The sequence below is a fragment of the Bactrocera latifrons genome, unplaced genomic scaffold (genome assembly GCF_001853355.1).
Source record: "Bactrocera latifrons isolate USDA-ARS-PBARC rearing strain unplaced genomic scaffold, ASM185335v1 scaffold_981, whole genome shotgun sequence".
Taxonomy (NCBI): Eukaryota; Metazoa; Arthropoda; class Insecta; order Diptera; family Tephritidae; genus Bactrocera; species Bactrocera latifrons.
In genome coordinates, this window is record NW_017537691.1 from 1 (window position 1) to 16,496 (window position 16,496).

The 16,496-nt window shown below is 35.2% G+C and overlaps 1 protein-coding gene across 1 annotated transcript; it reads right to left on the bottom strand.

Annotated features, from left to right (window-relative positions):
* Positions 1-4,888: 4,888 nt before the first annotated feature.
* LOC108977974 (probable cytochrome P450 304a1) lies at positions 4,889-8,276 on the bottom strand. Its single transcript, XM_018947986.1, has 5 exons — positions 8,128-8,276; positions 7,745-7,996; positions 5,544-6,412; positions 5,338-5,482; positions 4,889-5,281 (listed from the first exon to the last, which is right to left on the bottom strand). Exons 1-5 carry the CDS (start codon positions 8,219-8,221, stop codon positions 5,097-5,099), a joined length of 1,545 nt encoding a protein of 514 aa, XP_018803531.1. The 5' UTR covers positions 8,222-8,276; the 3' UTR covers positions 4,889-5,096.
* Between the last annotated feature and the right edge of the window lie 8,220 nt (positions 8,277-16,496).

The window sequence follows — 16,496 nt, forward strand, 5'->3', positions numbered from 1 at the left end:
GAAGAGGTTGTCCAGAACGAGGCATGTCTTCAACGACCTCTCGATCGTCTTTAAAGGGGGATACACATAAAATATCGAAGTTCTAAGTGCCGACTAAATTTAAATATGCAGCTAAATCAAAATGCCGATATGTGAAAAATATTTTATCTTGTATGCCCTTAGTTCTATCGAAGCACAGAAAGCGAATTCTACTGACTAAGGGTTATAATCCTGAGCGTGTTCATGGACGGAGACCGAAGGCCGCAGGGTATCGAACGAACAAAGCCACCTTTTCTTGATTTGTTGGTGTTTTGATTTGTCGGTATTTTGACTGTCGGAATTCTCAATTTTCAGATTTTGATTTTCGGTATTACGTTATACCACCCGCTATACACAAACGTAGAAATTAAGGACAGTGGTACCAATTTAACAAAACACAATTTTTTAAATATCAAATATCCGGGTGACAGCCTGTCTATCCGTCCATCTGTGTAAGCTGTAGCTTCAGTAAAAATTTAGATATCTGGATGAAACTTGGAACTTGTGTGTTCTTCTTTGAACCATACGAACCTTGATTTTATGTACACCCATAATCGGTCAATTGTCACGCCCACAAACGCCACTAATAGGAAACGTATAAAGTGTCATAACTAAGCCGTAATTTAAGGTACAGAACTCATATCTTTGTCCCTGCTCAAGTGAAATCGAGTAATAACCCAGAACACTTCCCTTATAATGGTTTTCATAAAAATTTTAAATTTTTGACATCTGGGCTGTATGGCAGCTGTGGAAGCGTTGGGATGCGTGCCTTGGTTAGGTAGCTGTTCACAAGAAAGACGGTGTGAGCCGGGGCGTTGTCGTGGTGCAACTTGCAATCCGCTGCGATGTATTGTCGGACCCGATTGAACCTTCGTTGAGCCTCTTAAGAACTTCCCCCTAATACTTGGCGTTGACGGTTTGTCCAGGAGGAACAAATTCATGGTGGATGAGGCCTTTGATGTCAAAAGAGACAATGAGCATCATTTTTTCTTTGGATTTGCTCATTCTTCCCTGTTTTGGGCGGGGAGAGAGCAACATCTGTTTCTGTCGCAGATTTACCGAGTTTCACACAGAAATTAATCGCGCACTTCTGTTCTAACGAATGCTGCATTTTCGTCTTGAACCACTCCCAGAAACACGTTGCGCGAAAATGTTGAATTGGTTCAATCGGGTTAATACTTCCCTGAGTCCTCATATATATATTACCTTCCCTATAGGAAATTCTGCAAATGCCCTTCTAATGCGCTTACAACCACTTTTGCCAACCAATCTTTTAGCGTGGTGTTCAAAACCAAAAAAACTAAAGAAAGGACACTATATTCGATCAAATGTCAGAGTGTTTTTTTTTTAATTAATTTTTTTAATCCCCTCATGAAATTTCCTTGGAAATACCCTAAACAATATTCCTTGAAAATTTGAGCCCCTAATATTAATATTAGGGATTGGATACAAGACAATCGCGTTTTTTTTTTAATTTCTATAGCTCAAACGCATTTTATGGCATCGCTTTGACTTTGGACACACATTCCTCAGAATTGAACACTCTACAAAAGTGTCCATTGCGACAAAGTCGAAACTCACATCGGCGAGGTAGTACGGAGCTCTAAACCTGATTTTTCCCGAGATTCCCATTTTTTTTTTGTATATATCTCGTAAATGACAAGAGCTATGGAAAAATGTAAATGACAAACTTCTAGGAAATTTTATTTGCTACTAAAAAGGTCCGAGCGCAAAAATAATATCATTAATACTTTTCGAGATATTTGGCTTTTGAAGTAAGAATTTTCATATGTAAACAAGCAAAATTGCCGCTTTCGGGACGAAGAGCAACTTGAAGAGATTCAAGAGCTGCCATTTAAACCAGAAACGACAACGGTCTGGTGTGGTTTGTGGGCCGGTGAAATCATCGGGGCATATTTCTTCAAAAATGATCCCGGTGAGAACTTAACTGTCAATGGCGACCGTTATGTCGCTATGATAACCAACTATTTGATGCCTGATCTCGGCGAAATCGCATCAATCAGTGAATTTATTGAGATAACACTTCGGTCAGCAAATTTCACGATTTGGGCTGGTACATTGGCCACCGCTTCGGTTATGGCCTTGGAGCAAAATATCAAGCGTGTCATTCGCCTGTTATCAGTCGAAATGCTCAAACGAGTCATCGGAATTTGAACTGAATAGCTGGACCATATGAGACGGAGCCGCGACCAATACKGACCACAAGAGATAATCTTCAAAATGTAAATTCCAAAGAATGTTCTTTCGAATGATAACAAACAGTCCGCACTAAATTTTAAGTTGCTGTTAATATAAAGTGTAATTCTCTTCTACACCGATCAATACAATATATTTTATATGAGGTTATGTTTGCATTGTCTAAGGTTAGACATGTTTTTATGTGTTTGGCGATTTTCGTTTCATAAAAGGTTACATTATAAGCGTATATCTAAAAGAGCTAAAGCCTATCCATAAATCGAGTTTGAGAAGAGTTTCGACGATTGGAGAAAGCGCTAGCAATAGTGTATAATATTGAATAGGGACTATTTTGAAGGCGAAAACCTTAACATAGACAAAAGAATTTTTTTTTTTAATTTAAAATTTCCGTTATTATTGGAACACATCTCGTATACAGATAAATTAAGGGGTCAGTAGGGAAATCTTTTTCAAAAAAAAAAAAAAAAATTTTTTTTGCATTTTCTGTTCCCCTATACCCTTTCTGTTCCCCTATACCCTTAGAATGTAGAAACCCATTTTACCATTTGAAGGTTTCGAAAAAGGGCCGAAAATAATAATACCGCTCGACGTTCGGAGCGCTCGTAGTGCACACCTGACACTTTCAACGCGTTTTTCTCAAAACATGCTTCTCAAACAAACTGGCGGACATGATTGGAACTACTCAACCGATTTGCTTAATTTGCTTTTTTTTTAAATGTTCGTCCCTTCTAGATTCAAAATTTTTTATAATTTATTGAAAACGTTGTGACAAAATTTTTGTAAAAAAACATGGGGGAAAATTAAAAAAACGTTAATTACTTTTTTATTTATCAACATTTTTTCATGATTCTAGTAGGGACGATAACCATTCACATACTTTTTAAGAATAAATTATGTTTTCAGATGATCCAAACATGAGAAATCGTGTCCGCCAGTGAAAAACGCATGTCATTCACCCAGTCATTTCTCCGATAGATGTCATCAAAAAATTCCGAAAAAATTTGTTTATGCACTCTACGATATACCTCATGGTATTTGAAAAAAGTTCTATTGTAGAATAAAAATTTCTATGAAAAAAAATATCAAAAAAACAGAATCTGCCCTACTGATCCCTTAAAAATAACTAACTATTTCTCACAATAATTTTTTTTTAACGTTTTCAATAAGTCGACGTTATAATCTGGATATTCGTATTACTAGTACGTAATTTTCGTGTAGGGGTGTCACATTTAATCATAATCTTTCACCTAATAAAGTATCATTATAAGCGGCATTGTCAGAATTTAAATGAGTTAACGAGCGCGAGAGATTGGCAGCGATTCAGCTCATTCGCCCCACTAAATTTAATTGCACACCTACATAAATGTGTATGTATGTACATGTCTACATCTATATATATGAAATTTCATGCCAAGTCTACTCTATATATAATTTCTTTGAACGCGCCATCGCTGCTGTTAATGACCCTGCGATAATCTGTCAGACTTCTAACAAGCAGTTGAAATTTTTTTAAAGAGACGATAATAAAGAACACCTGCCAAATTTTTGTATGTAGTAATACATCATGGAAAATTTACAAAAATTTGAAATACTAATAAAAATACATATGTGTAAGTATAGGCATCCCTTTACTCCGAAAAAATATCGAGCGATATGTAAAAATAAAGATTGTTGCTATTTGAGGCATATGGTTTTCAAGTAGAAATAAAACATATATTATTTAATGTTACGGCCAAGAATTTTGCTTTATTTTAAAGATAAGGGTTTGACTTTTCTTAAAAAGATTTCGGGCAATTCCAGTCGAGTGGCCCAATATTCCACCACTTTTAGCAATTTTGGCCTAATGCCAGCAATAACACGCCAAGGCATCAATCGGCCAGGTCTCATTTGCATAGATGAGCGATTTCACTTAGCTCTACAAAAAAATTGTGTAGCGGCGGCTTTCCATTAGAGTAAATTGGTGGCCAATCGACTGGTCCACAACGTGAAATTATCTGCTCACCGAAAGGTTCTCTCAAAAACCCATGATTGATGCAATGTGTGGGAAATGGCGCCGTCTTGTTCAAACCAAATGTCTGCGAGACTACGAGCTCCAATTTCAGGCATCAAATAGTCGATTATCAGGGCGCAATAACGGTCGCCATTGACAGTTACGTTCTCATTGTTTTTACTGGATAAAATGTCAACTCTGGAATCACTTCAAGTTACTCTTCGCCCCAAAACCAGAAATGGGTCTCATAGCTGAACAAAATTTGGTTCGAAAACGTCGGAACTTCTTGGAATTATTAAGTTCCCATAGAGCGAAGCAACGTCTCTTGCAAAGGTCATGGGACTTCACTTCTTGCACAAGCTTTATTTTGTACGCTTTTAATTAAAGATATCAACGAAAGATGCGCCAAGACGTTTCATAATTCAGGCCGAGTTGCTGCCAACGGCGCCGAATCGACTCTCTACGGTCTTCATGTACACTCTCAGATACAAGAGAGTAATTAATATGCGTACTTGTATGGGATCACTTCTAGTTGGACGTAGTTTCTACTTGAAGAAGTCTTCTTCAAACAATTTTACATTTAATGCAAAATGTCTCCCAACAAATTAAATGTAATACCAACTGGGGTTAAAAAATTATTCAATAATATTATAAATGGACATATTCGATAAAGTTCCTCTGAAAATAAGTTTATTTCATATATTTTATAATTTTTGAGCTTAAATATTTATCTGTATTGTATATCATACATAGCACAATTAACACGCTCTACGATTATATGTAAAACCTTTCATAATAGAACAGTCAGCCTTTTCTTTTCGAACTAATCAACATATTTACAAATATAAGTAACAATAACAAAAACAATACGTCACTTTCTTTCCTCTACTTGCACCCAGAAATCCAAAGGTGTTGTAGAAAGCCCGTTCAAATTTTTCGACATATCTGGCAATTTATCGCCGGGTGCCAAAACAAAGTTGAAATTTTGACACAGCGCCGTCGTCAATAAAAACATAATATTTCGAGCGAAAGTTTCGCCGGCACAAAGACGCTTACCTAAATGAAACTTATATCAACCTCTGAATGGTTATCGCAATAGAAATTCAACTCACCTGCACTAAACGGCAATGAAATATCTTTCTTCAAGCTCAATTTACCATTGTCATCCAAAAAACGTTCTGGCCTAAAGTTCTCCGGGTCACCCCAGAGACGTGGATCCGAGTGAAAAGCGTAGAGACCAGGTATCACAATTGTATCCTAAAATAAATAAAAAAAAAAATGGAGTTGAACACTAAAAAAATGCAACGTAAAGCCTTACCTTTGGTATCTTATAGCCCATAAGCTCTGTGTCCACCACAGCTTTGTGCGGCAAATCGGATGGCACCAAGGTCTCAATACGCATGCCCTCGCGCAAAGTCGCCTCGGTGTAGTGTAAATTTTGGCGATCTTCCAAATTGGGCAAACGTCCCCTACCCACCACCGTATCGATCTCCGCTTGTACGCGCTTCAACACTTCCGGATACATTAGGAAATATTGTATCAGAAAGCCCAATTGTGCGCCGACTGCGGTGAATGAGGGAAAGGAAAAATCGGCCAAACTCAAAATGAATTGTTCACGATAGTAGCAATCAGTATGCCCCTTCGCGTGTTCCTGCTTCATTTGTTTAATATATAAATCGATGAAATTGCGTTCACTACACTCATCGTAAGTGCGTATGTGATAGTCCACGATTTTTTCAAAATAGCCGTAAATAAATACGTTCGATTCCATGAGTGCTTCGTATGAGCTGGCCTTTGGAAAGACATGACGTATCCATGGCATTATGCTGAGCATTTTGCCATAATCGTCAGCATGACGCTGGAATTGCATACCCATCTTGACCAACTGCAGTAATTCTGCTTGTTCAGCGCGTGGGACGCGCTCATTCATGAGTATGTGAAAAAATGAGTTGGTCACGAATGGACTAAGTATATTTGGTATGGAAATGCGATGACCTCCTACTTTGGAGAGTTCATGTTCATGCGGATACTGTGGCCCCTTACGTATGAGATCCAACAGATCGGTGATCTCCTCTTGAATGATCGACTCCAATTCGGCGAAACGGCGTCCGAAGCCGTAGTCACGTAGGTAACGCAATATGAAGCGACGTTGTTCCTTCCAGACGGGTCCTTCACGGAAGAAAATGCCTGTGAAATGAAACAAAATGGAAATGCTGTACGGAAAATGGAAATTCAGTATACTAATGTGGCAATATTCTCGTATCATTAATTAAAGTCAATGTACTAGTACGAAAGCAACCTATTTAAACTGCAAAAATTGTTTCATTTCACCCAAAAAAAAAAAAAAAACAAGAAACACATCTCTACTAGATCTTCTTGTAACACAAACAAGTGCACACATTTTGCATTTTATCTCTTCTCAGAATTTTAGGCCGATTTGAAAATTACCAAAACTTTTATCGGGATCGGGATGGACCTCTACGATCCTTTCGATATCAAACGAGGTTTCAGAAATGGCGATTCCTTATCATACAACTTCTTCAACTGCTGAAAAAAATTATATGAGCTGCAGATCTGAATAGAGAATGTACCATCTCTGGTACATCATCTGGTACAAGAGTGTACAACTACTAGCGTAAGCCGATGATATCGATACAATTGACCGCAACACTCGCGTCGTTAGTTCTGCTTTCTCCAGACTGGACAAGAAAGCAAAGCAAATAGATCTGGTAATGAACGTGGGCAAGACGAAATATCTCCTGTCATCAAACAAATAGTCGTTGCATTCACGACTTGGCTTTCACGTCACTGTGGACAGACATAACATCGAAGTCGTAGATAATTTCGTCTATCTTGGAACATCTTCAGCCTCGAAATCCAACACAGAATGTCTCTTGCCAACAGGTGCTACTTCAGACTAAGTAGACAATTGAGAAGCAAAGTCCTCTCTCGACGAACAAAAAAAAACTCTAGAAGTCACTCATTATTCCCGCCCGGCTATATAGTGCAGAAGCATGGACGATAACGACAACATATAAGTCGACGATACGAGATTTCGGGAGAAAGATTCTGTGAAAGATTTATGGTCCTTTGCACGTTGGCCACGGCGCATATCGCATTCAATGGAACAATGAACTGTATGAGATATGTATGTGGCTTTGCTTGGAATATCCAATTGGCGCCAACTTTCGAAAAGAAGAAAATATGAAAATTCTTTTTCCAAATTTTTAATACTATTTTTTTAAATCAACTTAGAAAATATACAAAAAGTAGACTGAAGTCTTCAAACATCCCAAAACCACACTTTAAAGGTTCTAAAACARAGTTTTTAAGGCTAACYCCAGRMTGTTAAAATAACAGCATACTAAATWTCGGTAGTGAYACTTTTAAGCACGAGATGTGAACTTGTAAAAATACCCGCTCAGTTTATAAATTTACTTAAGTACATAATSATTGCCACAGAGGTATTCCAAGAAAAAAAAAATCCTCAACGACTGCACTTTTCAACGAGAAACTTACCCAAAACTTGATTACACGGTGTACGCATTTCAGCCAAGAACACCTGAGCACGTCCATCGAACTCCGTTCTGTTTAAAACTTCACGCACTCCCTCYACATTATGCACCGCCACCACAGGAAATGGGCCGACATGAAAGCCCACAATGTCGGATTTATACCATTTACTAAATTTCAACACACCTTTGTGCAAATATTTGGCATTCGCCAGCATCATGAATAAATAGCTGCCGAAGAACGGTATGCGTGGGGGACCTGCAACGGCAAGACACAAAATCAATTTCCAACGCAAAACGAAAAATTCGAAATTAAATTTTTAACCAAATAACCGTATAAAAACACATTAACACACGCATACACGCGCACATGCACATGGGCTTACTCACCCGGCGGAAATCCTTCAGGACGCCCGACCGCATAGCGATAGGATAAATAGAGGCAAACCACAGCACAAATACACAACAAAATTTCGGTTAACATTTTCAAAATTTCTTAGATACAATTTTGTATTGGCGAAATGATGTGCGACAGCGTCAATAAGCGACTGAGCTGCAATTAACGGCGCTTATGTGCTTTTGTTCGCCATATCAGCGCCAAATGCGCAAAGATTAAGCAAAACTGAAATTATTTACATATATTTATTAATGCATATAATTGCGAATATTTAATTGAATCTAATCTAGCTTGTCACAAATTGTGCTAACTGCTAACTGTGTTGGCACTTCCACTTCTGATTGATGGCAAAACAATTTCACAGATTAGCATTTTGTAATCGGAAACGTTTATTAATTCTATTATTGTGTTGCAATTGTGAATGTTTGCAAATGTTGTAATATATTAGTCAATTGAGATGAATTTCTCTTCACCTAGGGTTAAGCCTATTGTAGAAATGTGTGTTGAAATTTTCTAATAATTGATTATAATTAATATAGTTACACTACCCAACAGGTAGAATTGGCGACTGATGTGCTGAGAGGTCTGTGGGATATTTGAAGTATCCTGATATTGAAATTTCATAGGCTCCAAAATAATATAAAAACAGAAAAAACGTTAACTTCGGTTGCACCGAATCTAATATACCCTTCACAGGTGCATTTCTTTTAGTAACTATGTGTTCAGTTTATATTGAAGCTATATGCTATAGTAATCCGATCTGAACAATTTTTTCGAAGATTATATTATTACCTTAAGCAGTAATCCATGTCAAATTTCGTGAAGATACCACGTCAAATGCAAAAGTTTTCCATACAAGCGCTTTATTCCGATCGTTCGGTTTGTATGACAGCTATATGCTATAGTAACCCGATCTGAACTATTTCTTCCGATATTACATTATTTATATGAACAATAACTCATACCAAATTTCATGAAGATATATTGTCAAATGAGGAAGTTTCCCATGCAAGAATTTGATTACGATCATTCAGTTTGTATGGCAGCTATATGCGTATCGTGAAGATACCACGTCAAATGCGAAAGTTTTCCATACAAGCCCTTTATTCCGATCGTTCAGTTTGTATGGCAGCTATGTGTTATAGTGGTCCGATATTGGCAGTTCCGACAAATGAGCAGCTTCTTGAAGAGAAAATGACTTTTGCAAAATTTCAAAACGATATCTTAACAACTAAGGAAGGGCTAAGTTCGGGTGTCATCGAACATCTTATACTTATGACAAGTTTCATCAAGATATCTCAATTTTTACTCAAGTTACAGCTTGCACGGACGGATAGACAGACATCCGGATTTCAATTCTACTCGCCTCCCTGACCACTTTGGTATATGTAACCATATATATGACGATATATATCGTTATTAGCAACTTTATTGCGAGAGTATAAAAATGATGCCCTCTGAATTACATGAAAAAATCTGAGAGATTTACCGATATTTTCGGTTAGGTTACGTTAGGCACTGAGTTCTTCGTGTTCGATATCAGAGACCTTGAAAAGTTATAGTACGATCACGACAATTTTTCCACAAGGGCTACTTCAGCTCAAATACCGTATTTGTGTAAAGTTTTATTCCGCTATCATCATTGGTTCCTAAAGGCATCAGATGGAATTCAAAATAGCGTTATATTGGAAGAAGGCGTGGTTGTAAACCCATTTCACCCACATTTCGTACATGTCATCAGGGTGTTAAGAAAACATTATATACCGAATTTCATTGAAATCGGTCGAGTAGTTCCTGAGATATGGTTTTTAGTCTATAAGTGGGCGACGCCACGCCCATTTTCAATTTTTAAAAAAGTCTGAATGCAGCTTCCTTCTGCCATTTCTAAAATTCTGACGTTTCTTGTTAGTCGGTTAACGCACTTTTAGTGATTTTCAACATAACCTTTGTATGGGAGGTGGGCGTGGTTATTTTCCGATTTCTTCCATTTTTGAACTGTATATGGAAATACCTGAAGGAAACGACTCTATAAAGTTTGGTTGACATAGCTATAGTAGTTTCCGAGATATGTACAAAAAACTTAGTAGGGGGCGGAGCCAAGCCCACTTTTCCAAAAAAAAATACGTCCGAATATGCCTCTCCCTAATGTGATCCTTTGTGCTAAATTTTTTTTTTTTTTTGGTTTTCGGTTTTCGCCATTTTGTGGGCGTGGCAGTGGGCCGATTTTGCCCATCTTCGAACTTAACCTTCTTACGGAGCCAAGAATTACGTGTACAAAGTTTCATCATGACATCTCAATTTTTGCTCAAGTTACAGCTTGCACGGACGGACGGACGGACGGACAGACAGACATCCGGATTTCAACTCTACTCGTCACCCTGATCCCTTTGGTATATATAACCCTATATCTGACTCTTTTAGTTTTAGGACTTACACACAACCGTTATGTGAACAAAACTATAATACTCTCCTTAGCAACTTTGTTGCGAGAGTATAAAAACTGAGGGACTAGTTCGTATATATTATATACAGACGGACAGACAGACAGACGGACATGGCTAAATCTACTCAGCTCAACGTACTGATCAAACGTACTGTTATCAAAATTACGATTAGAGTGTCATAAATTGTGTACATTCAAATTCATCCAAAACAACAAAACTTGTAGTTACTGACCTATATTTATTACAACATTACTCGCATATAAATAGTGGGAAATTTTTTTTCTGATGGTGTCAAAAGTCCTGCCCTATAAAGCAATTAAGTACCAATAGGTGAGTGAAAGCCTTACATACATAAATGACATATGGGCAAAAAATAGTAAGACCTTTTAATTTAAATTTCGCGAAAAATTATTTTGGCGGGGTAATTCTCCTAGATTTTGAGGAATAAATTAAGAATTTTAAAAGGATGAACAAAGTCTTATAATTTTTTGCTCATAGTAGTATGGTACATATAATAAATACCTAAACACCTGACTACGTTTGTTATAACCCAGCATGTCTGTATACTTACAAGTATATATATAATGACACAGATTCGTTGTAGCTACCATTTAAAACAACAACTACTTGACACGCAGATTATTTATAATTATTGAGTAACTAAAACGCAAATTGATAATTTTTAATAATATTAGTATTCAAGTGTACATTAATTCTTATAGACATATTACACTACCGCCTGTCAGGAAATTATTTTTGTGCCTTGAGTGATACGTTTATTATTTAATTCAGAAAAAATTATTGGCGAAAGTGCTAATGCCATTTTATTAATACGGAACACACCCAAGAGGAAACTTTATTAGAACTGTGCGTATGTTTATACATGAAAACGTGAGTAAGTCATATAAAGTATATATAGTATTTATACATGTATATAAATGACTAAAGTGATGGGCTGCGTTGATTTATATATGCGCTCTAGTCTCTCAGTTTGTGAGATGTCGGACTGAAACGTTGCTCAGGTTCTTTTGTTTCCAAGAAGCTGCCAATTTGTCAGTATCGCCTATATGAAGCTTTTTCATTTGATAGATATCTTCACGCAAGTTAGCATGAATTTTTTTAAAAGACAATGCTATAATTTTCGAATATATACGGATCAGGGCAACGTAGCATACAGCTGTCATTCATTCTTTCTTTCAAACTGGGCGATCAAAATTAAGATTAAGACAGATATCTGCATAGAAAATTTTTTTTTTTATAAAGATAATATTTTTTTGAACCCAAACTAACCATTTTTCCGGATTTTACATATGTACCATACCATATATCTAAATTTTTTTGTTATAATATATTAAATATTTGTAATTATTTATGGAAGCCGGTCCCTTCAGATGACCATAACACCAATATATACGAATATATCTCATAAATTCGATTATCTATAGCCGATAAATGCTAATTTCCATATTAATTTCAAATATTAATTTGAGAATAGTTTTCGTTTTGAAAATATAGTCGATCTATGGAAGAAAAGACGAGTCGTCATGAAGAACTAATAATATTGTTGCCATATACCTTAAAATTAATTATTTAAAATTAATTATTGATGCATGGTGCTACGATGAGACCCTTATCGATCTAAATCGGTAGTGGTATTTTCAGACCCTTAACTACCGAAAAAGAAAACTCCGTACCTATAATTATTAAAGAACTAAAGAGGATTTGCTTTATTAAACAGGATTTGCTACATGGACCTAGAGGTCCAAATCGAATCTTTTAGCAAATTTTTCAGATACTATGTTACAACTCGAAATTGTTTATGCTTCATTTTAAAATTTTCTATATTGAATAGTATATACTACCATGAGCGAAAAATATTAAGACTTTGTTCATAACTTTAAAATTTTTAAATTATTCTTCTATGTCATCCCATCAAAGTAATCCTCCTTTGCCTCTATACGCTTGTGGCAACATTTTTTCCAATCCTCGAAACGGTTGTTAAAGTCAATTTCGGGAGTAGCCTTCAAAGCGCATAACGATTCATGTTTAATGTCTTCAATTGACTTAAAACGGTTTTTGGGAGTGGTCGTTCTAGTTATGATATTCCATGTTGACAGTTTGGCCGGTCGGAGGGAATTCGGAATCCATCATAGCTTAATAATCGAAGAAAGCTGTAACCATAACCATGATTTTTGACCTACTTTGACACGATATTCGGCCGATTGATCGTCTGTTTCCAGAGCGCAAGCATTGTTTCACAGACGTTTACGCGACACTGTTTTGATATTGAATATTGAGTGAATTTGGAACCAATCGTGCTTTAATTTTTTATTTAGGACGATATGATCTTTCAAAATGGTTTTCATTTATGCTTGCGATATTCCAGCGATGCTAGTAAGATCTCTGAGTGTTAATCGTCGATTCTGAAGTACCAATTTCTTTATTTTATTGACGTGTTGATCATCAGTTGATATTGATTACCGTCCTAGACGTGGTTCGTTGTCAACGCGTTCTCGACCCTCTTCCAATAATTTGTATCAATTAAAAATTATCATCGAAGACTCCTTCCAACATTCTGAAGTTCTGAACGCTTCGAGTCCAGAAATTTCATTTCGCTCTCAATGATTTAATGAAATTTCTTTGTACTTCTTCTTATTTTCACTTTATGTTCTTCAGAAAGACAAGCTATACTAAACACTAATAGTTATTTTGATGTGACATTTGGCACAGATGCCACTGACAGTCTTACTAACCTAAGAAAAAAATATTTCGTTGAGAGAGGTTTCTTACTATTTTCTATATTCAATTGATTCTAATTCGGATTATCATAAATTGTGCTATCTGTGTTGGCACTTTCACTTCTGATTGACGGCAAAACAATTTAAAAGATTAGCATTTTGTAATAAGATTTATTAATTATATTTATTATTGTATTGCATGTGAGAGTGTTTGTTCTAATTAGTTAATTGAGGGATTAATTTTTCTTGACTAGAATTAAGCAGATGTAGAAATTTGTGGTTATTTTTTAGTATGAGAAGGATTTAATTTAAAAGTAATTTACCAGTTTCTTGCGGGCATTAAGTGTCAGTAAAGCAATAATCCAATTAATATGAAATTCTTTTTAATTTCTAGTTCAACCGGTACCTGACAAATGATTGAAAGCTTCGTAATAAATGTAAAACCACGAAGGCATCGTGAAAATGGCGATGGTGTCAACAAAAATTTCGAATTTGGCTCTTTTTTCGACAGTTTTTCGTAGAAAAAATAGGAAGATTTCAAAAAAATAAATAAATAAATAAAAARCTTCCATAACGTTTCCAAAGTTAAGTTTTGAGCAATATTCTGAAGATTTATTATTATTTTTACTTAAAATCAAGTTTTTGCTTTTTAACTAATACACCGAAGAAAAAGTGATAGTGGACAGGTATAAAGAGATTTCTTTTGCTGAAAACTGTTAAGCGGTTGAAGGGACAGTGGCGAGCAAGTACGTGACTTCTACTTATTGTAATAATTGTGTATACACCATAAATACTCAAGCTCACATCTTTGTTAGATGCTGAGCTTCTTCTTCCTGTTGGCTTGAATCTTGATGTCGCTTGACCTTCGGCGGTCTAACAGTATCGTGAATCGAACTCGATAATCGCGTCTGATAGTCATCTTCTTACTTCATGGACGTAAAATAGATGGATATTGTCTCTAGAGATTAAATTATAATGGGATTTATTAGAGGTTTCTCTTCAAAATTTTTTGAGACTTAAAACATAAAGTAACAAAAAAAGGGTTAAGAGTTTTTTCTTTTAGTGAATTCTTTAATTAATTTGTTTCACAAAATATATGTATATTGTATGTATGTACTTTTAAGTGCAAATGGTTTTTGCCAGTAAAAATATTGTATCACAGATTCTCTTATCACTGCAGACGAATTTAAAATTAAAATACTATAATATATATTATAATGCCCAAAAAAAGAAAGACATACCCTTGAGCGATAAACATTTATACTATAATATCCTCTTCTACCAGAATTTGTCGCTTTAAACTTTATTCGGCGGTCGCCATAAATTAATTTTATGACCAAGTCAAGGCTAGAGATAAAGTGTGTGCGCTTTCACAAAGTAATTTCGTTTTTTTTAGTGAAATTTAAACAATAACAATCCAATAGCTTTCGCCATCTTTCGGACAAAAGATTGATTCCATGCTCATAAAATATTTAATCCTTGCATGCGACAAACTGGTCCAAGTGGTTTTTGACGTCTCGAATTGAGGTGAAAATTCTCCCATACAAACAGTTTTGAAGAGACCGGAGAAAGTAATAGTCCGAAACTGTTAAGGCTGGAGAATATGGTAGGTGTATAAACACATGCTTTCTGCGAGCGATGTAAATTGTATAAGGTTTCGTATTATCCAGATGAAACACTACACCTTTTGTATTGATCAATTATGACCTCTTATGTTTGAGTCTACATGGCTTCAAGAGTCCTTCCAGGGTGTGGTGTATCCTCAAAACCGAAATTGTCGGAATGCAATTTTGCTAACCAATTTTGCCAATTTTAAATCTCCTCCGTACAAAATCATATAATTTTCATCCCGCTTGAACAGCTTTTTCAACGTTTTCGATCATCCATCTTTTACAAGTGATTCAAATTCAATAAGAACAGCTAAGATCAAACGTCCGCTTCGGTGAAACCGTTTTGAATCAATTGAAGACATTAAACGTGAACGCAACGTGCATTGAAGGCTATTCCGGAAATTGATTTTAACAATTGTTTCGTCGATTGGAAAAACATTGGTACAAGCGTCTTAGGTCCAAGGGGCGTTACTTTGAGGAGGACGGCATAAACTTTGAAAAATAAATTAAGAATTGTAAAATTATGAACAAAGTCTTACTACTTTTTGCTCATAGTGGTATGTAAATGACAACTAACAAATGTTAGTCTGCAGAWTTCTTTAGTGTAAAGGTTTTGAAATTTAGGTTTAGTTTTGACCAATATACACATAACGATTATAGCAATTTTCCAACTTATCGAAACCATTTTAAGAAAAAAATTGTGTTTTGCTTCAAAATAAGCTGCAAACTTTGTAATTTTGACTTCACTGTCGCTAAATATTTTTCGAGTGTACATATTCTTGAGGTCTGAGAACAAAATAAGTCGCTATATGCTACATAAAGAGAATAAACGGCAGTTCGATTTTTTATCTCGAACTAAATTTTATAAATAAAAATTCAATATATTTTAGTTAATCCATTTATAGAATTTCCGTTTTATTTTTCCTCATCAATATTAATCATATTAATTATATAGTATATAATATTTAGTAGTGTTGTGATAAACATATGCATGTATTTCAGTTAGTATTTATATTATGTATTTTCAACAGTGCATATCGACCAATTACTGAATACGAATAAGATAACTTGAGAGATATTAGGTTTAATAAGATTAGCAACGCGTAAATTCGCAATGAAATAGTACAACTAACAAATACAATACAATTAATCAATTACACATACATATAGGGCATATGTATGCATAAGTACATATGTACAAATAGTGAGGCTTATGTATGGGTGTTCAAAAGCGATAAGTTCATTTAAAAACTTAACATTATATGCAATTTATTTATTTATTTAATTTTTTATAAATATAATTATTTTTATTTAATACTATTACTTGTTTACTATTGTTTTTGTTTTGCAATTAATTATTTTTTGTAAATGTTCAAATTGTATAATAATTGTAAATATTTTAGAACTTTATATGAACTGTGCATAATTTGAATTGCTTTCATTTAGGCTATTTTACAGTGACGTGCATAAAAAAAGCACATACGTTTTTTTCTGTTTTTTTTTTCTTTCAAAATTCGTGTGAACAAATTTAAATTAACATTTCTTTAATAAAAAATTATTTGGGTTAATT